This window comes from Saccostrea echinata, unplaced genomic scaffold, assembly GCF_033153115.1.
Source record: "Saccostrea echinata isolate AGI-Se365-2 ecotype Australia unplaced genomic scaffold, CSIRO_AGI_Sech_v1 ptg000002l, whole genome shotgun sequence".
Lineage (NCBI taxonomy): Eukaryota > Metazoa > Mollusca > Bivalvia > Ostreida > Ostreidae > Saccostrea > Saccostrea echinata.
Window position 1 is genome coordinate 4,825,086 of NW_026889751.1, and position 24,322 is coordinate 4,849,407.

The 24,322-nt window shown below is 32.7% G+C and overlaps 3 protein-coding genes across 3 annotated transcripts; 1 reads left to right on the plus strand and 2 right to left on the minus strand.

The window, feature by feature from the left end:
• Positions 1-536: 536 nt before the first annotated feature.
• LOC133178374 (large ribosomal subunit protein uL13m-like) lies at positions 537-6,929 on the minus strand. Its single transcript, XM_061313106.1, has 7 exons — positions 6,820-6,929; positions 6,119-6,242; positions 4,184-4,277; positions 3,898-3,958; positions 1,743-1,829; positions 1,297-1,418; positions 537-805 (listed from the first exon to the last, which is right to left on the minus strand). Exons 1-7 carry the CDS (start codon positions 6,838-6,840, stop codon positions 745-747), a joined length of 570 nt encoding a protein of 189 aa, XP_061169090.1. The 5' UTR covers positions 6,841-6,929; the 3' UTR covers positions 537-744.
• Positions 6,930-13,851: 6,922 nt separating this feature from the next.
• Positions 13,852-20,194, minus strand: LOC133205764 (armadillo-like helical domain containing protein 1). The gene is made up of 12 exons (XM_061341634.1): positions 19,908-20,194; positions 19,306-19,374; positions 19,033-19,199; positions 18,633-18,829; positions 17,584-17,668; positions 16,892-17,011; positions 16,563-16,635; positions 16,401-16,446; positions 14,872-14,955; positions 14,707-14,784; positions 14,154-14,235; positions 13,852-14,008 (listed from the first exon to the last, which is right to left on the minus strand). Exons 1-12 carry the CDS (start codon positions 20,111-20,113, stop codon positions 13,989-13,991), a joined length of 1,227 nt encoding a protein of 408 aa, XP_061197618.1. The 5' UTR covers positions 20,114-20,194; the 3' UTR covers positions 13,852-13,988.
• Positions 20,195-20,295: 101 nt separating this feature from the next.
• On the plus strand, positions 20,296-23,895 carry LOC133205774 (transmembrane protein 53-like). Its single transcript, XM_061341646.1, has 2 exons — positions 20,296-20,519; positions 21,251-23,895. The coding sequence occupies exons 1-2, from the start codon at positions 20,332-20,334 to the stop codon at positions 21,951-21,953; spliced, it is 891 nt and encodes a 296-aa protein (XP_061197630.1). The 5' UTR covers positions 20,296-20,331; the 3' UTR covers positions 21,954-23,895.
• Positions 23,896-24,322: the final 427 nt, after the last annotated feature.

A 24,322-nucleotide genomic window follows, 5' to 3' on the forward strand; every position in this document is an offset into this window, starting at 1 on the left:
TACGAAGTACAAATTGTACTTCGGGTTCGTTGCCAGATGCTCTCTCAGTGAGGAATATACAAATTTTACCGATAAATTTATTAGGAAAACCTACTAATCGTCTTTCGATATACAATATATTTACAACTTTTAGTGTTATCAATGATTTACCATTATTTAAGAAATAAACAACGTTATTCAGTGAACATGGCGTTATGAATAGCAATTGCTCTGCTGGCATATTCCATGATGCGCACTAGTGAACTAGATTTATGAGTATATTATGCCGTTTTGAAAAAGTACCCCAGCATCTACATGTAAATGCTTACTCTGTCATTTGCAGCATTATATAGCAAAACTTTCCTATCAGCAAATGCATTTCTAAAGTAATGCCTAAGCTTTTAATATCAGTTATCAATTTTGGAAGTAAACATATTCTACAATTTACGTATTAACAAATCATATAGATGGTTATAATTAAAAGGGGATCAGACCACTGGAATTAACAATCCTCATTGTGTTTACTCTGGGAAACCATTTCTTACTTCCAAATAATGTTTCTTTTTTCAATCACTTTATTTTCTTCACACCATTTCTGATCACACACACAATATCCAATCTATTAAAGACGTCATTTGGCACAATTCTATATTCATATACACCGTATTCCATAGTGCATCACATAATACACACCATTCAGTCATTCTGGTAAAAAAAAAAGGGGGGGGGGCATTTTCACTCACTTATCACAAAACATTAACACAACTATTTCTTTGTGTCTTCTGTCGTTTTTTCTAGCACTCGTTCAATAACATAATCTTCGCTCCTGTAAAAAGATCATTCAAAATGTAAGTACTGGAAGTACTGGAAATGACCGCAGAATTTACCGCAGTTGATACTGTAAGTGTATATTTTTATACCTTGGAAAATATATCTTTTAAACTTATTATTCTTTGCAAATTTCAGTGCAAGGCTATATATACTTATTAATATCCTTTAAAAAAATTACTTCATAATAAAAAAAAAATTGGAGCAGATTCATGGGGAAAAAAAAATTGCAGCTCATGGTACTGGTCTTTTTCATCTGAATTTGAGGACTATGTACAATACTGTTTTACTCTCATTAGCAATATTGTTAGATCAAATCCTAGCACTAGTGATTTTTTATTTATTTATTTTTTCCTGTTATCAGACAATGCAGCACAAACATTTTTAAAAACCTCAACATTTTCTTATCTTTAAAACAGTTGGTATTTTACTTTGACTTACTTGATACTTTAATAGGAAGGTATGTTTACAAAAAAAAAAGAAACTCACCAGTCAAACAGTTTTGGGAATGACTGAATTTCCTCTGCAGTGTATTCATCTAAACATTTAGGAATTATTTGTATTTGTGGTATCTGATCACAAACATTGCCAAGGATTTCAGGGGGTACATTCTAAATGAAAATGACTCATGATTAGCTTTACAAGTAACATTTCAAGTGAGGATTCCCTGTTCTTGAGTGCTTGTATTGGATAATTTAAAACAAATATGACATCAATTTCATAATGTTTTACTACTGTTTTACAGAAATTAATACAAATGTACCTAAAGTAAGTAATAATCTATTATATATTCTGCACATACATGTATGCCATGACTGAAAAGCTTGAAAATAAACATGATGGAATTCAGATACCATCACTGATATACTTCAGTACTATAAATACCTCAACAACTGCTTGATTTTGAAAACTGTTCACATTTCTGATATAAATACCTCGTCTGGATAGATGTGAAGCCTTCTCATGTATTTCCTCCTCAACAGAGTACCAGGTAAAGTTCTATAGACAGCCTTCTCCACAATCTACATGTACAAACAAGATTTTATATCTGATGAAAATCAGAAAAAGCTCTGTATGCCTTATACATTGCATTATACAATTACATGTTCATTGTTTTCAAATAAAAAATAATTTTAAAATTATACTTAGTTTGAAAAACCATTTAGCCTAGCTGTTTCATAATCAAAAACTAGATGTGTTGTAATGCCACGAATGCCCCTGCAGCCAGCCAAAATTTTAAATGCCATTTTTAGTTTTAATTCATATTCAAACTTGACCTGTATTTCCTGGTAAAGTACTTGCATATGCAATTTCAACCTTATACGTACATCCCCACAAAAGTTAGAGAGCGGAAACTGAAAATTTCTTATTTTTTTCTAAGTTCAACAGGGATAACTCTGTCAAAAATCATCGGACTATGACCAAATTCGAACTTGATTTGCATATTCCGATGATGTATCTGTATGTTCAATATGAGTTGAATGTGTGCAACTGTTGCACAGATAATGAACGAAAAGTGAATGATGAAGGAGCGACAGAATGACAGAACATGGGAACACTATATGCCTCAGCCATTTCATGGTGGGGGCATAAAAAATTGACTAGATTGTTTTCAGCTGAAGGTCCTTCTTAAATATGCTGAATTTCACTATCGGCTACGTTTAAACATTCCAATTAACAAACTGGGCTTAAAATAAACACGTGAGTGAGAAATGCAAATGCATTTAGATCATAACTGACTTTTTCAACCAATCACCAATTGCTTAATCTCCTACTAACTGATACGCTTAATTGGTAAGAATTTTTATGTTCAGAGTCACTTGTGATTTTTCACTGACAACTTGGAAAAAACAAAGATGAAAGACAAATGATATTAGATTAATACAGAACTCTCAATCACATAATGAATGTTATGTTTTAAGTAAGTTAAATTACATTAAGTAAAATTTTGGCAATTAATTCTTCTACATCACTAAGATTTTACTTAATATGATCTAACTTTTACACGGATACCTCTAGCCCTGCAGCTATATGTTCATTAATCCATAGTTTGTAACATTTATGATAAAAGCACAAGGTTCTTCTTAAATGGTTTTAGTGCTACATGTACAGTACATCAATGATAATGAAAATTGTAGGCAATATTGTGAAATCAAAGCATTTTAAAGGTGCTTAGACACAGATTTGAAGTTAATATTTTCTCAAAATTTCTGTATAATATCACGACTTATATATTGCAGTAGCATTTCACACGAAAATATAGTTAAAAACTTATTTTATCTGGAAATTATTGGAACTACGAATTCCTGGACGCGTTTGATTAACACATCCTTGCACTTTCACAAATTTTATCTTTATCCTTAATATTTAAGAAAAGAAGCGATTTTGTTTTGTATTAATGAAAAACATTACATCTATAATCCAGAAAATTCAGAGTAGAAATGTGCGAGAGCAAACCCCCTCACTAATATCGTCAGCCCGTGCTCAGTGTTGTGTACAGAGTTTAACAAATTGAATACACCCGTGAAACGTAAACTGTTTCTGTAAACAGGGCATGAGCTCTGTTATTGTTAATGTTTACGATTCACCGGGTGTGTTCAATTGTTAAAGTCTGCACACACCACTGAACACGGACTGACAATACTGTGAGTGGGTTTTGCTTTCGAACATTTCTACTCTGAATTTTCTGGATTATAGTTTTAATACTTTTCATTAATACAAAACAAAACTGCCACTTTTCTTCAGTATTAAGAATAAAATTAAAAATTGTTAAAGTGCAAGGATGTGTCAATCAAACGCATCCAGAAATTTGAAGTTTCAATAACTTCGAGATGAAATAAGATTTTTATTATATTTTAGTATGAAATGCTATAGCAACATATAAGTCATGAGATTATACAGAAAATCTGAGAAAATATTAACTTCAAATATGTGTCCAAGCACCTTTAATGACAAAATTTTGTGTAAACATTTGTAAAAGCTATATTTTAGTATAATTTAAGTAAAACTCATCATTTTTATACATATATGGAAACCATATTTTGTTTGAAATTAATTTTCAGGAGATAAAATTGAATATTACAAACAAACCATAGTTGGTTCCATTGAATGCAATCTCCAAGCAGGTGTTCTTGAAAAGCCTCTAGCATATCTGGAAGAAAAACATGAATATTCATACAGATTTGCAATGTTCTAATACATTGATTACATTTTTAAAATCAGTAGCAGTTTCTATACTACTAGTATTTATTTTTATGTTGTGAAATTACATTTTCATTTCATTATTAAAATAAGAAGTTTATGTGTCTCCAATTGAAAAGAATGTAAGATGGATTAAGTAAGACCTAATGTTATAGATGCAATTGAATCAACAGACCCTGTGTGATGACTGAATGTAAATGTTCTCCACAGCTGCTCCCTCAAAGCAATGTGACGAGAATTAATGACCACTACATGATCTCCTACATCAGCTGGAATATTATTATTCAAAATACAGATATAAATTGTAGAAAGTCTGAGCTTTTTGTCACTAGAAAAACGTATATGGGGTTAATTTTGTCCCATGTTACTTTTCCCCTTTCACAATTGCAAGTAATTTTGCCCAATTTTAATTCACCCAGTAACAGTTTTGTTTAAGAAATAATACTTTGTTCTTTGAATTCAGCCCGCTTTAAAAACGCCCACCTGTGGAAAGGTGAATGCGGCGAAAATAAAACAAGGGCAAAAATTTCCATGTATACAGTAAACAATCATGCATACTACTATTACTAGATTTTAAAAAAAACAACAAGAGGCCCAGGGGCCATATTGCTCACCTGAGCACTTTGGCTAGGAAAAGGCAGAAATCAGTCTTGAAAAGTTTAAATATAAAAGTGGTTCGGGGTGGGTGGGGGTGGTTGGGGTGGGGGTTCTAATTTGAACTAACTTGAATCTTAACTTCCTAAGGATGCTTTTTAATTGATATGACACATAATGACTCTGCTGTTCTTAAGAAGAATTTTTTTAATTGATATATCCTTTATATTCCTTTGTATAACTATGGTCCCCTGTTATGGCCCCTCTATTCTCCTGGGGGTCATAATTTGAACAAATTTGAATCTACATGACCTGAGGATTCTTCTATTTAAATGTGACTAATCATGGCTTTGCTGTTCTTGAAAAGAAGATTTTTAAAGATTTTTTCCTATGTGTTCCTATGTATAACTTTGATTGCCTATTGTGGTCCCATCCTTCCCCTGGGGGTTATGATTTGAACAAACTTGAATCTACACTACCTGAGAATGCTTCCATATAAATATGACCAAGCATTTTTAAATGATGCCAATAATTTTTTAAGAATTTATAATTATCTCCCCTTGGAAGAAGGAGTGGCACTTCATTTGAACAAATTTGAATCCCCTTTACCCAAGGATAATTTGTAGCAAGTTTGGTAGAAATTGGTCCAGTGGTTCTTTAGAAGAAGATGAAAATGTAAAAAGTTTATGATAACGCCAACGACAACAGACAAAATTCGATCAGAAAAGCTCACTTGAGCCCTCAGTTCAGGTGAGCTAATGAGGAGTTCAAAAAAATTTTAATTTTCTATTATTAGGATACTTATTATGAATGACATACTTCTACCATAAATTCAGAAATCACACATTTTATAATGACATAAATACATTTGAAAGTCCCAATTACATTTTCTTTATGTATTTAAACCTCAGTATCTCAAATCTCAAAGTTTTTACTCAGACCCTTTGAGGTTTGAGATAATGTTGTTTGACTGTAGTCAAAGATAACAAAATAAAATATTGATATCCGTGACATAGGCACTTGTTTCGGTAACAAATTTTTTAACCCACAGAATAATAATAACACAAGGTATCCACCTCTGTCTGAATAACATGAAGTACCTCCCTCCCCAGAATCGCACTCATTTACCGGTACACTTTCAGAGGAAATGTACTGGCAAACTTTTTATTACCACTGTATTCTACAATAATTTATCTCTACAATCATATATAACATGCTTGTCTTTATTTTCTTTTATCTCTGTAAACAGAGTCAAAACTCTGCTCACAAAGTGGAAAAGTCGAATCAACACCATGAGATGGTATGTGCTAATCCCAAGCAGACCTGCAGACCCATATTAGGACCTTGACACCATTCTCTTGGTAAATCACTTTCTATGTTAAAATGCTTTGAATTAATATCAGAGTATTTTATATATGATGGATATATAAGCTTAGAAAATTAGGTCCTAATATAGGTCTGCAGGACAATATCAATTTAAAGAAAAGACATTTTATTTTGTTTTTAATATACATACACAGTGCATGGTAGATTGGTTTGTGTTTTCCCTGTAAATATCCAGCAATGAGCCGAGACGACCTGAATGGACACTGGTATTTAGCATCATATAGCCACCAAATTCGGGACATCGTAGACCATTGCTAAAACAAGAAATTTTTTTTGCTAAATACCGTTACTGTACTGGTAAGTGTTAACTAGTGTATAGATAGAATGTTCTATCGTTAAAATGATAAATGTCCTACGGACTTGGTTTAATGATAGAATGCATTCCGTGTATTGTCAATGTTGCAAAGAAAATACGGGAGATAACTCTAACTCAGTGCATTTACTATAAAAAATCCCGAGAATTCCGTCAACATGGTGTGTAAATTTGAAACGAGTAAAAAACCTTGGTGAAAAAGTGTTGAATTCTTCCATTATATGGATTAAATTTTTAGACGAAAGGTATCTACAGTCTCAAAAAGGTTTGTTATGATTAATTTGACTGTTATTTTCAATGCAACTTCATTAATTTTCTCCAAAATCGTTTCGGAGCGATTCTGCAATTTTCTGCTACATTACGGGTATATGAGAGGCATTCTAACTGTGATGAGGGCCTGTCACGAGACACAGTTAGATTATTCTAACTAACTAGTGTACATCAGCTGTACATGGCTTGAATATTCATTGTTTTAAAATTCTTGCAACTTTAAGAAAATTTGCAAATAATGTACTCACGACAACTCTATTGTGGGCCATTCTCCTACTTTTTTTTATTCTATAAGGAGTGAGAAACTTTCCATTCAACCCCAGACACGACAAGGACTTCTGTCTCCTCACTGAGTCTCCTGCTTTTACATGCTACTTCCGATGTATAAACTTCAAGATAAGTCGAACCTAAACATATTCTTACATAATAGCTTCAGATGCATTATAACAGATATATGTGGACTGAATACTTAGTGTATTTAGACATATTTAAATTTCATGTTTTAATATCAGTATGTAAGAGCGGAACTGCCACAATTTATGACCATATCCTGTCCTTGAAGAGTCATCCCCTTCGCCAGTAAACGCAAAGGTCTGAGTGATACAAACTACCCCTTCGCTTTTTAAATCGCCAGTTTTCAATCGTTTTTCTATTCCTAATGATTCAATACATCTTCCGATCACAACGTTCATTGAAATTTTTAGTATTTAAATTTTCATTTTAAAAAAATTGCTTGTCCATACAGACTTCAATGCAATCTTTATTGATCATTAATACTGCTTAGTTAATTACATTTTTGAAAAGTTATCTTGGTAAATTCCATTCTACTTTAAAATGCTTTGAATGAAATATGAAGATAACGAACATACGGAAGCGTATTAGGGCCGCAGCAGTATCTTTTATTAATTAGTTTTAACAAATTACTAATTTGTTATAATAAATTACTAATTTGTTACTAATTTGTTATAACAGATTAGTAATTTGTTATAACAAATTGATAATTTGATATAACAAATTACCAATTTGATATAACAAATTAATAAATATCAATTTGTTGAAACAGATTACTAATTTGTTATAACAGATTACTAATTTGTTATAACAGATTACTAATTTGTTATAACAAAATGAATAAAATATATTTTAAACTAAACTACCGTTCCTAATGCATAAACCTGAATCTGCTCCTCTGGTGAACCTCCTTGGCTCCAGTTTACGCTGGGGGCAATAAAGGCAACATTGACAAAAATGAATTTGTAGATAAATTATCACAGAAAAAAATGATAAACACTCTGTAATAACCTTCTCTGAAAATAAACAATATTCTTAAGTGGGTAGTACTTCGTAAAATTTGAATTTAGATACCTTGTGAAATTTTTTCATGTATGTATGTAATTTTTATAATCAAAATACGTGCCTTTTGGAAAAGCCCTCAAAGTCCCACTAAAGCCTTCGTAACTTATTATTGGCTGAAAACTTTGACAGTTGTTTCTTCAAATTCATTTGTAATTTGTATCCTGGTTGTCTCATATAGGACTACTCATATATTTTACAAGAAATCGTTAAGCAATATAATTTGTTATAACAATACACACAAAATATTACACATGTGTAAAGAAGGAAAAATTAGGTCTTCTTCCCTTTTGACCCCTGTGTTGACATTGAAAAAAGTGTTGATTTGAATGGACGACGTTGAAATCATACTTAATTGTCCGGAACTTCGAATTTTTCTCGAAGGATCCAACATTCTGTATTTCTTCTACATAATCCCTGGGATGCAGCTATTCTTTTATTTGTCTAACAGAGACATCTATTCCAAGGAACTGACTCAAAAAAAAACAAAACAACAACAACAACAACAACAAAACAAAACAAAAATTAAAAAAACCCTGCAATTAAACCAAATTAAAGTGCTTTAATCTAAGTTGCTAATTCATCTAAATCCATATTAACATATTGATCAAAAGCTCTCCAAAGCTTATGCTTTACGTTTTCATAAAACCGATTTAAAATAAGATTTCTGGTCTGAACTGATCTGGCTTCTGTAGATCTGTATTCACCTTCATATTTTGTCAAAAATAGTAATTTTTTAAATCAAATTACTAATTTGTTATAACAAATTAATAATTTGTTATATCAAATTAATAATTTGTTATATCAAATTAGTAATTTGTTATAACAAATTAGTAATTTGTTATAACAAATTGATAATTTGTTATAACAAATTAGTAATTTGTTATAACAAATAAGTAATTTATTATAACAAATTAGTAATTTGTTATAACAAATTAGTACTTTGTTATAACAAATTACTAATTTGTTAAATCAAATTAATAAAAGATACTGCTGCGGCCCTATTACGCTTCCGTACGAACAGTATTCAATCTCGAAAGTCTCCAATGAAACAAAACAAATGGAGCAGAGCAAACACGGACCTCAAAATTTAGGGATGGGATCAGGTGCCATGGAGGAGTCAGCATCCCCTGCCGACCGGTCACACCCGCCGTGTGCTTCTTGTCATGATCCGGAAAAAACCGAAAATATCCGTAGACGGTTCAGTGTATAAATAATAATGGCCTAACAATTAGTATGAAAAACGTCAGTCAGCATTTGACTCAATGATATGTTGTATATGCTGACAAGGTCATTGTATCGACCGTAAAACATGCAAAATTATGACTTCAAACGAGACTGTTGATATCCTTGTTTCATCAATTTATATCAGAGTATACATGATGAATATTTAAGCTTTGAAAATTTGGTCCTAATAAAGGTCGGACAGAGGTGCATCAATTAAATAATCTAGGCTTATATGTGAATTATGACTATATATACCAAACATTTAAAAGTATTTTACAAATTTGGAAAGGTTCACAGGGGCGTATCCAGAATTTTTTTCTTCTTAAAAAATCTATCGGCTAATGTTAATGTATTGAAAATTATAGTAAACAAATAAAAATATGAGGTCCATTGGGGGCTATATGATGAAACAACATATGAAATGATAAATGAAGTTATGTTGCTCAAAAGCTACAGATATGGGTGATCAGGGATCAACAAAATAGTTCTGGTAATCAGCAACTACTCAGTAAGTAGGTCTATTTACTTGCCTGTATGTGCCAGTGCTAACTGTATGCTCATTTGTCACCAGCACCAAACAGTGCTTTTGTATGTTTGTATGTTGTTTTAACGTCCCTCTCGAGAATTTTTCACTCATATGGAGACGCCACCACTTGCCGGTGGAGAGCTGCAAATTTTGTCTTATATTCGGCACTTACGGCCATTGAGCAGTGAGGGATCTTTTTCGTGCCAGCACCTACTGCGACACGGGACCTCGGTTTATACGGTCTCATCCGAAGGACCGGTCTCCACGTCCCACAAAGGGATTCGAACCCGCGACGTAAGGATCAACTCCTTACTTCGCGACTCTAGAGCAGACGCTCTAACCACTGCGCCACGCAGGCGACATCAAACAGTGCTTTTAAAAGCATGAAAAACAATATAAATGTACATAGTATTGTAAACCGAGCACAATCCCCATCCCAGGGATCTCTCGTGATCTTTTAATAATGTTTATGCATAAAAATTAGGTATTTTGGCCTCAATAGAGCCCTGACCAGCACCAGAACCTCTGACAGATGGTCAAGAATTTAATAAAAATCTGGTGAAAACAACCTTCGTCATTAATTGATTGCCTCCAAGATGCCCAGGAGCAGACATTTTAAAAGAATTGGTGCATCTATAGCTAGAGCCCCTCCTAATATCAGAACCCCTGACCCTGGGAGCCATGAATTGCAGTTTTGGAAGAAGCACTCTTGCTCATCACAAACATGCTCTTAATTCTGCTTAATACAAGGGGGGGGGGGAGCTTTTTAAAGTATTGACTTGTTTTAACTGTTTAATCTATACAGCCCACCCTATAACATGAGATTTGCTGATCCAGGGACAATGAATTTTGGAAGAGGTACCCTTATACTCATTATAACCATGCTCTCAGTTTATCTGCCTAATACCCAGAAGCAGAGAAGAGTTTTGAAGAATTAATGCACTTTCACTATATATGATCAATAGATCCCCATCCTTACACCAAAACCCCTGACCCAGGGGCTATGAATTTTGGGAGAGACACGCTTGCTCATCAAAATCATGCAGGGTTTTCTCTGCTTAATACCCAGGAGCAGGGAAGGTTTTCAAACAATTAATGCAATTTCACTATACATTGTATATGATCAAAGAAACCATACATGAATTTCATTTTCAACTGTTCAAACTAATTGCTGCTAACTGATGATTGCCACTGCCAACTGCTTACTGTCACTGCTTATGGATGATATTGACTTTTTTTTAAATCTTCAATACGCTGGAGAAATACTTTTTTCTCTCTCCTTTCCCCTGTAAACAACAAATTTTAGATCCGCTCCCTTATTCCATTAACCAAACCATGCAGGCTTTAAAATTCCATGATAGCGAAATATCCTCAATACAATTTTATAGAGTAAATACTAATTAACAACAGAGGAAAATTGGAGGGGGACTCAATTTTCTATATCTTTTTCAGGAATGCCATTCATAACGCGGAGGGGGGGGGGGGCAAGTACGATAAACTTTGATTAGGGTTAACATTAGCCGATACATTTATTTATCTAAGAAACATTACAGATAATCTTTTTCATTTGCCTAGGATAAAATATCATGATATCTGAGCATTTTCCCCAAAATGCTATGTCATAAATCACAAGGCATTTTAACCTATGTCAATCAATATTGTCGCTTGTGTTACCCAGGATCCTGTCCCAATTCCTCTGAGTGACCTTCCGTACATAAAACATGTACATATATGTTCTATAAATATGAAAAAATCATAAATACTTTTGCATAATAGTTTAATACGTCGCGATTCATGTAAAAGCATTCAGGGAAAAAAAATCCATAGATTATCTTACGCAAAAGTATAAATGATTTTCCCCCGCATTGTTTCTTGCATATAATTAATTATACCTAAGTTATAATAGGCCAAGGTTGTCCAGGACAAAGTTTACATTATATGATAGCAATGCCCTCCATTCCATTCCATACCTAAGAAATAACAAAATAAATCAGAGTTATGTTTCTTTTTTAACCCAATTTTTCTGTCATTATAAAACTGCCCCTCACCTCCCTGCCAAGATAATTTTGGAGTTTTGTTGTTTTGTTTTAAATTGGATCCCCCCCCCTTTCCCGTACAAATATTCTTGATTCGTCCCTTTTTGTTTTGTAATTTTGCTGCTTTTATAGGTACGAAAGCCTATTAGGATCAAACTACGGTAAAAAAAAAAAATTAGAGGGCGTTATAAGGCAAGGGCGTTATTACGCGGAAAAACGCGTAATAACGCGAAAAAAGGCGTAATTACCCGTACGCCTTTCCAATAGGCGTTATTACGAATTTCCAAAAGGCGTTATTACGCCTTTTTAAAAGGCGTTATTACGCCTTTCTAAATGGCATTAATACGCCTTTCCAAAAGGCGTTATTATGTCTTTTGTAGAGCCATTATTATGTCTTTGACAGGCCCGTGCTTTTGAAGTGGGGGTGGAGGGGGGGAGTTCAGCCTCCCATAAATTTGACAAGCAAACAAAAAAACAAGAAACACCCCCCCCCCCTCCGAAAAAAAAAATAAACTGCCTAAACTTGAGGGGAATCTTTTTCTAACTTTTCGGTAAAACTTTTTTTAAATGCAATGACTTGCCCGAGTTTAACCATACTGCAACAAAATGTTAAGGGACCAAGCAATCAATAAATGATTTTTTTTATATTTAAACTATAGCAAGACTATTCTCCCAAAAAGTGGGGTGGGGGAGCCCCCCACCCCCCAACTCGCATTCGCACTACCGGCCTGTTTGAAAAGGAGTTATATCCAAAAATGGAAAGGCGTTATTTTAAAATAATAAATATATGAAAGATTGAAACAAAGCTATCTTTATTTATGCAATATTTAGATTATAGTTTTAATATTATAAATTATATTATAAATTATAGTATTTTCCATATTCCTGCACATCTCGCAGACAGCTGTTTGCATGCGTTTTAAGAGAAGTCAACACTCTACTTTTGAAAATCCAGGATATAGGCAGAGCCAGCTTTGGACTTTGCTAGCCATGTATTAAAATTCATGTCAAATTTGAAATATTTTCTCTCATCTTGGAAAAAAAACAGGCAAACTATTTGCATAGGTATAATGAGCGATTAGCCTTCAACCAAATTTCTGAAATCCATGCACCTTGGTAGAGGTGTCTGGCATCAGAGAAGGACTGGGTTGGTTTAACACTTAAAATATTTTACACATTTAAAAACCTTTTTTTCCTGGAAATCTAATTATAATCAGCCCCCAGGGTGGGCTAAGTAAGTCATGTATTGAAAAATGGAGAGGCGTAATAACGCCTTTTGGAAAGGCGTAATAACACCTTTTTAAAAGGCATAACAACGCCTTTTAAACAGACGTAATTACGCCTTTTTTCGCGTTATAACGCCTTTTGGAAAGGCGTAATTACGCCTTTATTTGCATTATTACGCTTTTTCTGCGTTATAACGCCTTTTGATAACGCCTTTTGAAAAGGCGTTATTACGCCTTTTTTCGCGTTATAACGCTTTTGAAAAGGCGTTATAACGCCTTTTAAATTTTTTTTACCGTATCGGGGTAGTTTGATCCTAATAGGCTTTCGTATATAGGGTTAATTCAAGCGTACATATCAAAGAAAAGGCATAGTAAAGGAGTATCAACTTTACAGCATTGGCTCAGTTGGCAGTGGCAATCTGTGAGCAGCTGGCAGTAATCAGTTGACCATGGTTGACTGACGTATATACTAGCAGATAATAGTCCATAAGAAAATGAATTATGAAGTATACGTTGCTATATTATTTTGTTCGAAAAGTTTTCAATAAAATATTTAATGAAAAGTAGAAATAGGGCTCGTTTATGGTCAGTTTTGTCTCCTGCATGTAAATTAGCTGGCGAATATTTGTATTAATGTTGACGACAGTCGCTGCCACATAGCGGCGACATCACATGCAAACATTGCTAGACGTCTACAGCATGACATGGGGTGTTCTCTCCCTTTCTCTCTCTCTGATAAAAAAAAACATCACTTTATGAAACAAAAACAACTGCTTCTTTAGTTCTTAGACACATTTAAAATACTTAATGAAAACTTTAGCAATAAAACAGAAAATAAAAAGAGTAATTACCCCATGGAAAATCAATAAAAAAAGAAGTTTTTATCTTCAATTATTTACTTTATTTTAAAAAATGAACATAACAGATATAACAGAATTTTTCAATGTCATATCATATATATAATATATATAGAATATTTATATTATATATATATATATATTTCACAGATCTCTCACAGCAGCCTCCCCAGAAAATAATAACTGGGAGCATCAGTCAACTCTCTCCACCACTGTAAGAAACAAAAAGAATGGAGGAATCAACATTAAATTATTGTGATATTGTGTACTCCTGAAAAAATATTATCTTATGATAATGAATGTTTTTATTTATGTGTGACCTATTATACACATGTCTACTATAGATTTTCCGCTTACATTTGGGTATGTTGACTTTATTGGACACCAGAACATCAGCCTGAACATGAGTCATAGTCATATAAAGTCCCTCAGGGTTGGACTAGAAATAAAATACAAATTAAAGGTACCGATATATAATATAGCAGAAGTTTCAACTTTGACTTCAAAAAATTAACCAGTCATAATTCAAATGTTCAATTTACTGACAGTCTCTGGAATAAATGTGCATAAATAGATGGACTTCACAAGATTACTGTAAACCAACTTTTATTTGCGTGCAAGAAATATCCGCAAGTTTTGCGACTACTCTAGCTAGCAAATATTAATTGCCACGAACTATTTAATTTGCTTTGCATTTGTAGAGAATGTTTCCTTAGGCGTGAAAATTAATCGTCACGGATTGATTTCAAACTGACGAATCGCGAATAAAAGATGAAGCGAATAATAGCTGGTTTACATTAAACAATTATTATTCAACTTATTGATGGTCAGTAAATAAAGATACATTTATTTAGGTTAAGGAGACTAATTATTTTGTTTATATTTTTGAAAAATATGCTTTTTCACTTACCATAAATAAATCATATAAAGAATCTCCCATGGCCTCCTTCACATGTTCATCGACAATTGGAAACGTTCGACAAAGGTACTGTGAAAAAGTATGGTAATTAATTTATACATTACAGAAAAAATCATTACTGTGTAAAAATTTCTTCAAAATCCCCTGAATATCTACCTCTAATGAAATGCTGGATTGCCTTTGGCTGTCAGCATAGTCCATGTTCCCCATTGAATACAGAAGGTTGTGAGTTACTCTTAGCTGTAAAACAGTATACAGAGACAGTGAAACTGTAAGACATAGTATACAGAGACAGTGAAGCTGTAAAACATAGTATACAGAGACAGTGAAGCTGTAAAACATAGTATACAGAGACAGTGAAGCTGTAAAACATAGTATATAGAGAGTATGAATCTGTAAAACATAGTATATAGAGAGAGTGAAGCTGTAAAACATAGTATACAGAGACAGTGAAACTGTAAGACATAGTATACAGAGACAGTGAAATTGTAAAACATAGTATACAGAGACAGTGAAGCTGTAAAACATAGTATACAGAGACAGTGAAATTGTAAAACATAGTATACAGAGACAGTGAAGCTGTAAAACATAGTATACAGAGACAGTGAAATTGTAAAACATAGTATACAGAGACAGTGAAGCTGTAAAACATAGTATACAGAGACAGTGAAACTGTAAAACATAGTATACAGAGACAGTGAAGCTGTAAAACATAGTATACAGAGACAGTGAAATTGTAAAATAAAGTATATAGAGACAGTGAAGCTGTAAAACATAGTATACAGAGACAGTGAAACTGTAAAACATAGTATACAGAGACAGTGAAATTGTAAAACATAGTATACAGAGACAGTGAAATTGTAAAACATACTATTATATACCCAAGTGTGTATCACTCAATTCTACTGTAGATTTCGTACAATTACGTGACAGTGTGATCCGACTTTCTGGATCACCACACTATGGTTTTCTGAATCCATATCACCCCTCTCCGAAATCGATGACGTAGTACTCAGAAACATGATGTTATTTTTCATGTGCATCAAAAAGTTCCTTGACAAAATGCTTTGTTTAATGGAAAAATCTTATATAATTAATCTCAAAAGTTTTTTTTAAACTATATTTTGGTAGTTGTAAAGGGGGTATATAATAAATTTATCATTATAACAGTTACTTGATCCGAAGAGCCGTATCACGTCTCGTTGACAGGCGCGGATCATCAGATCAAACTCGACGCTTCGCGTCTCGTTTGATCTGATGATCCGCGCCTGTCAACTTGACGTGATACGGCTCTTCGGATCAAGTTACTGTTAAAATAATATATATGTATACAGAGACAGTGAAGCTGTAAAACATAGAATACAGAGACAGTGAAGCTGTAAAACATAGTATACAGAGACAGTGAAGCTGTAAAACATAGTATACAGAGACAGTGAAGCTGTAAAACATAGTATACAGAGACAGTGAAGCTGTAAAACATAGCATACAGAGACAGTGAAGCTGTAAAACATAGTATACAGAGACAGTGAAGCTGTAAAACATAGTATACAGAGACGGTGAAGCTGTAAAACATAGTATATGGATCGAGACAGAGAATATTTATGTATTTCTTCCTTTTTCTGGGAAAAATGACAATAATAGGATGTCATTCATCTACTTGAAGATTACAATAATGTGTTACTCACTTGAATAAGTTTTTCTGCAATTTCATTTGACTCTCGTGATAGAATTCTGAAAAATTGAGGCCAAAAGTACATCACACCTTTAAAATCTCAGAAATAAAAAAAAAAACTAAGGAGATGAATCTACACATGCTCTTTAAAATTTCTTCTGCATTGTTTACATACCCTATGGTTTTGGCAGCTGCAGCCTGTTGTACAAACACTGGTAAAGGTGCATTTATTTTAGGTACATCAGGATCTAAAAAATAAGAAAAAGGATTACATTTAGTACCCTTGTTCAAGTTATCCTACTTTCAGTGTTTTAATTCATTTCATTTAGGTGTGGCTACCTTCTTGTACGACCTCCAAATTCAATCAATGCATAAAAGAATTTTAGTTTGCACAGTAAATATAAACATATTTAGAACAAAAAAAAATGTAAATCACATAAGCATATTCTTGGGAATGTGTGTGGATGGAGGGGGTGTTTGGAGTTCTGGACCAAGAATTACTACCTTCAAGAATTTCTGGTCTTTTGACCATTTCTTCCTTTGAGGGCCTCAGAAGAGAGACCAGTTTCTGTAGGATAGTGTCAGATACTTCATACTCCATCAGCTCTTTTATCAATTCAATAGCTGCAAAACAATTACATGTAGGTATACAGTGTAACTATTCTAAGTTGTGTCAAGATTAATTTTCTCTCTCCAATTTACAAGGTTTTTCTGACCCTTTTAAAAAAGTCAATAATGCTGCACTACATTTGTTATATATTTAAGTCAGTTAAAAGACATTTAAAATTTCTCACTATTTTTTTTTTGGTAGCTAAATACATGTACAATGTTTATATAAATATACATGTAACAAGCTGTGTTTTATTATCTTATTTACTTTGGGTGCAGATGAGTTACACTAACTGAATGCTCAACAGATAAATTTCATTCATATAATTTAGCACTGAATGATCATTTTTCACATTGGAATATACCATACTGGTGTTTACAAATTGAATAATGTACAAATAGCCAATGGAACTTCTTTTATGTCTACATTTATTCAGACTGTTAATAACTGCCCTTTTTTTCTTTTTAGTTTCTATTTGTACATGTAGTACCATATCTCTCCATTAATTTTACACATTACTCATATCATGAAGAAAAAATTCTAAACTTGTAGCAGCAAACCTTTAAATTATATATTTAAACCTTACCTTCAAACTGAACTTCAAGATGTAGTGTTTTAAGGAGGTTCAGCAATGGCTCTACAATATTTGGGTTTGCATTCTTTACCACTGGCTGTAAATATATGAGGCCATCATTAAAAATTTGTTTGATTGATGTACGCTGACTCATATTTTTCAAGGTGGGTAGGTACATTGTAGGTAGGTTTTTAATATCTTTTAATTATCTAACACAAATAAATGCTATGAAAATCACAGATTTACTCATTTATTCCCCCATGGCCATGGCTTACCTAAATTACATCAACATAGTTTAGATGTTTGTAAAATACAGCAAAACAATATACAATTATGGACTCTTTTGGTGGTATTCACCACAGAGAGAGTCCATAATTGTTTTATTATATAGTCAGTATTTGAATAAATAAGACATTGAAGGCTGCACGACGTTACCATTTTCATTAACGAACCTCTGTCGTGGAAAAATTTTAAAAAATGTCCAGATTGCAACTTATAACTTCTGTATTTTCCTTTTGCTGTGTGTAAGATATCGAAATATCTGTAAAATAATCCTGCGATAGATTTGCGTAACATTTTTCTTGCTCAGATACACAGCTGGATCCTGCCTTTACAACCATTGTTTTCAACATTATTTGAGGTATTGATTTTGACATCACAATGCCGCTGCAATCCTACTGACCCTCCGGTGAATACGGCTTCAAATCCAGTGAATATGTACTTATTATGAACTATTTGCATAGATTATATAGGGACTATTTATAGACTATATAATAAAAAAACATATGGAACTTAAAGTTTAAAAGCAAGTCGTATGATCTGTATTTTCCCAGAATGAAAAAAAAAATTAAAGTACTAGGGAAGAAAAGTGCAGCAATTTTGATTGGTCGGTCAGAGTACATCAAACAATACATTTTTTATTGTTGGCCTGAGTTATCATATTCATTAAAGCAAATGTTGTGGTCCATGGAGGGATTTTGTATGTACATGTAATATATTAGTTTGTGAAGTTTCTCCATTGTTCTTTATATTTAAATAATTTTTATTTTAAAAAACTTTGCCTGTATGACTCGGAGAGATTGTGCTGCCATCTGTTGGGCTTTAGGTGAACTACATGGCAAGAGTGCAATAAGTCCTTTGTACACTTGAACTTCAAACTTCGGGTTTCCTTGTGCCAGCATAAGTAAGATATTTCTGCAAGCATCCTGTGTCTCCTCAGATTTTGATTTAGCTAAGCATTCTGCAACTGCTCTTATTCCTACCCAAATATTAAATTCAGATATGTTTAATTATAAAAAATGCATGCGTTGTCTATTTTTTTAAAATAAATATTACGAAAATAAAAATATAATTAGTTTCTTAATAAGTTTATGTAAAAAATGATGTGTAAAAAAAATTGAAAAAAAAAGCATTATTTATTTACCACATTCATGTTTATTATTAGTTTTTTCATAAGCTTACCATAACTCTCACACACTAGTTCTTTATATTTTCTCCCAGCATTAGCAATGCAGATTAAACAGTTCAGTGCTTGTAACTTGTCTGCTTCCTTCGCTTGTTTTAATCCAATAATCTCTAAAAGTGTCAGGACTCCTCCAACTTCAAGAAATTCTGCCATGTATTTGTGTCTAAATTAAAGAAAAAGAAAATTAAACAAGAATAATATTTATAAAACAGGATAAAGCTAAAAAGACTTGTATTTTTAAAAAAAACTCTGTAACTATATTCACCTACCCACTTGATGCAGATAAAAATATTGAGATTGCTCTGAGTTGTTCATTTAAACAGGTTCCAATCATGTATCTGTTTTGAAGTTAAGTTCGCAATAATTCATTTGAAACTTTTTGCATTAATTAACATTCATTTAATCCTTTCTGACATGAACACAAAATATCTATTGCTACAAAGAATGGAGACAAGATAGAGACACTCTGTATAAGTCCAAATTGATAAAACTTTTTTCTCATGTCACTAAAGTCTTACTAATATCTGGATATATCTTATATAAAATACATTCAGTGGCAAGATGGTTTACTGTTTCACTTATTCAAAATCAGACAGACGGGTAAAAAGAAACATAAACCAGATTGTATACAGGACGGAAATGCACACTTAAAAGGAGTGGTAACCTATAAATTGAGGAATCATGAACCATATAACCGTACATGTTAAAATTTAACAAATGAGTTGGGATTCAAAAGCATTTCAGTGTGGTAAAAGAAAGTCAATTATCTATAAAATAACAAAGTACATATTTTAGAAAATCAAAACGAGAGAGAGAGAGAGAGAGAAGCAATGACAAATATTTCTGTAAAACAGTTTTGTCATAAGGATACGTCAATCTAAGCCATGCTGTAAGTCGTGTCAGAAATAAACTGGCGGCCTGTGCAAATTCTTGTTCCAGTTCTGGCCCTGTTTTATGTTGATTTTGTGCAATAAAATCTTGTAGAATTTTCTGTCTCACAACTTTACTGCCTTTATCCCATTCCTGCAGAAGTCCCATGATTTTTGAAATAGCTGACTGTTGTTTTGCAGATCCCATCTTCTTCACAAATGTTGTTAAAAATATAGCTAAAGGATAAAGGTATAAAAGAATAAAAATTCTCTGTTCAAATCAAAAGGTAAAAATTGTTGTTTACATGTTGCTAATCGCCATTACACTGTCCGTGATAAAACACGATCTTTCATTGGTTAGTGGCAAATATCTCATCCAATCACGAGAGACGTTATGAGTCGATAAATAATTCAGCGGACGAAAACATGGAGGACGACGACATAGAATACGATATAACTTTTCCATCGCCCAGTGCGGGGATAGATGACAGTGATGAGATGCTCGATGATTATGTCATCGAAGGAGAATCGAAAGAACCGGTTATAATTCTCATTGGATGGGCTGGATGCAAACCAAAACACCTTACAAAATATTGCAAGATTTATGAAAAAAGGTCAGTCTCCTTATGCATAATATGCAAAACTATTTTCGTTATCTTCCACAAAGTTTAGATTTTGCATTGTATCAGAATATGAAAGTTATATAAAATGTCAGTCTAGGGCATTAGTAATGATAAAATATAGCTGAACTATGAAATATAGAGGCATGAAACGATCAAGCATAGTTGTTACACATCGAACTATATATATATATTCCCAAAAAAAGGAAGGAAAAGACTGGTTTTACATAATAGGAAAGAAAAGATTGTGGCTTTACTTTACACATTTTTCATGCTAAATGAAAAAAATAAATCAGTAGCTGCAAAAGTTAATAAGCTCAAATTGCTTGCCGCTGAAATTCTTTATTGATTGTCATTTATTATCAGTTTTATTCAATTACATTTTGTAGCTACTGCATGATTTCTGCTTTTCTCATGACTTCAGATTTGATATTTTGCAATCAGTTTTGATATTTCATATAGCAGACTGTCATCCTGGTTGGAGGAGTTGTGAATTCTCTTTCTCTTCTATTTTTAAATGAAAATTTGTACTGAATGTTTTTTTCATACAGGCTTTAACTCACATTTCAGTTCAGTAAAATTCCAAAGAAATGCCTGTTGGAATGGAGAAGACAAAAATTTTGAGGAATAAAAAGAAATAAAAGTACATATATATAGTCGTACAAAAGTTGTAATGCTTTTTTTCAAATCTCTCATGTTATACAATATTTTCTATTTCAATCAAGGTGCATTACCATCCAGTATATCCCACCAACTGATGTTTCATACGTGAAGCCCAAACTGATGACAAACCTGGCCAAGAAAGTTCTAGATCTCATCAAGGACTTCAACCTTGAAGCCAACCCAATCTTCTTTCACATCTTCAGCAACAATGGGAGCTTCATGTACACAGAGATCACAAAACTGCTGACTTCTCCAGGAAACAAGTACAGAAATCTGCAGGTCAAAGGTACCATCATAGACAGTGCCCCAGGTAAGAGGAGAGTCATGAGAGCTGCCTGGGCATTTGCCATAGCATCTGGACAGAGAGGATTAGCACGTTACATAGCGTATATTGGAATGATGTTTTACCTGGTGATCCTGCGTGTGTATCTTTTCTTCCTGATGCTTTTTAGTGGGGATAATTCAGCTAATCCAAATCACGTCTACAATGACATCAAAGAAGACAAAACGAGGTGGCCCCAGCTCTTCATCTTCTCAGATGCAGACAAGGTCATCCCTGCATCAGACATCACAGAAATCGCAGAGTACAGACGGGATCGGTTTGGGGTGACAGTTGATACCCTACAATTTGAGGATACAGATCATGTGGCCCATTTTAAGGATCACCCTGAGGCTTATACCTTAAAATGCAACACATTCCTAGACAAATGTCTGAAGGGTAACAGAGATGTTGAATGTATAGAAAAAGAAATTCCAGATCAGTAAATCACTCATGCTAAAGGTTTCAAATACCGGTATTTAATTTTTGAGAAGTTTTACTGCAAAAAAAAAAAATTAATATGAAATATTACTTTCACAGAAGATGCAACACTGAACAGCTTTGGTTCAATCAGTGGATATATATTCGGTAGTTATGCATAAGTAAATGCTTAAAACAGAATGACTTTCACATAGAAAGTGGACCACTCAACAATAAAAATATATTTTATTTTGGCTAACACTGAGTGACACAGTCCAGGCCATAACTTTAAAACTCATGATAAAAATTTAGTTTTAATATTATAAACAAAATGTATTGCCATTTAAAGATTTCACAGCTTTAGAAATATAGCTCTGAGGCTGGTAGAGTGGCATTAAAGAGACTTGGCTAAATTTAGTATTTAGTACATGTCTGTTGATCAATTAAATTGTACCGCAGTGAATGTGTACAATATGTTGCAGTTTGCCGTTATGTTTTTAAAATTTTATGTGTACTGTGTGTTCCAAAGTTTTGTTTTTAGATGTTTATGACTTTGCATTTATGATCAAGGACCTATAATGACAGAATTAATACATTGCATGCATTTAAGGGGACATTGTTTTTGACTGTCTTACTGCCTAATGATGATTTGTAGTAAAATGTTTACCAGGGTATTGCTTGAAACATTTTTAGCATTTATTTGCATTTTGTGAAATAATGAATTTTCTGTGTGAAATTCTCTGAAAGTGAGATACATGTCTGCTAATTATTTTCAAAGGCTTTTTTTTAAGCATTCCTTATTAGTGTTGGCTACTTCACTCATACACATTTTCATGCATCATCTATCAAATGAAATTTATTTTTAGATGGTATATTGCAAAATATTAGGTTTATATTTTATGTACATTATGATATTATTTGTACCGCATAGGTGTATTGATGTACGTTGTTATAATGGATTAATTCTTTAGTCCACGTTAATAATGTACTTCACATAAAGAAAGGTGCTACCACTTGCTGTTGTATTAAAGACCTGGCCCCGGGATCATGAAACATCTTCAGCTTACGTCAATAGACAAGCAGATCAAAATTAAAATATTTTTCAATATTGCTTTACAAAAGTGTTGTTATCTGCAAATTTAAAGATTGATTCAACAATTAAGAGCATTTTACAAGCGATTAAAAATTTGACTTAAACCTGTCTGTTTTATGATCCTGGGGCCTGATTTATCCAATTCAAACGTAGAAAATGTACTAATTTCTTTCAAGCAGAGTGATTTCAAAGAATTAAGCTTTTTTGTTGACTGGATGTTTGAATGACTGAAAACATAAGATATACTTTTTGATAATTTTAACGATAAATACCACAACATAATAAATAATTATAATTCTCTCTCGCTCTCTCTCTTTCTCTGTATATGTTTACACAATTATTTGAATCTCTAATGTTAATGTATACACATGTACTTGAAACCCAGATTTGTCCATCCACTGCTCAAAAAAATTGCTTCTGCATTTTTCCGTGTTAGCTCAGTTTTACCGGTAATCTCTTTAATACTGTATATTATTTTTTTTTTTCAATATTTACAGACATCATCAAAGTACCACTTCAAAATTTTTAAAACTCACTGTCATTTACTCTTGTAGAGTTTAACGTGGCTATACTTCAGAAATTATTATTTTTAATCTATGTATATACAACTAAACTGCATAGAAACAAAGAACTGTATAATGAGGTGTCCCTCTCAACAGGATTTTATACCATGATTTTGCATAGAGATAATTAAATTACACTTTATATTGAGTTCAATCTAAACAGTATTTTCTGAATTTATATTGTGTGGAATTCCACATTTTCACATTATGAGAAATCACACATCCACCATATTTTTTTGTTTATGATGAAGACATATTGCTTGGTGTTTGTTAGGAATTATACAAATCAATAAAAGAAATTGTAGAATTTTTTCCTAGTGTTGTCCGTTTCTGTTGTATAAATTTGACATGTCCATTCTTTCATAGTCCAACATTGACCAATATTTGAACTTTAGAGAACAAGAAAAAATAAAAATACCTTTCAGTATAACAAACAAGATTTAATAAAAATCATGTTTTTTTTTTTTAAAACGAATACTTGTACTCTAGTTAAAAAAAACAACAACAACTCACAATTCCGTAAAAATATTAAAAAAATGTGATATTAAATTGAGTCGATATATTCAGGTAAAATGCTTGATATGTTTTCCAAATTTACCTTTGTGTCAGATTCACAATTCTGTCACATAATCCCTGATATTAAATGTGTGTCTATCCATTATTAGTTGTCAATATTCCAACTTGTGTCTTTTTGATCCCTGAGCTTTTTGTCAATCGGAAGTATAGATAATAAAGTAAA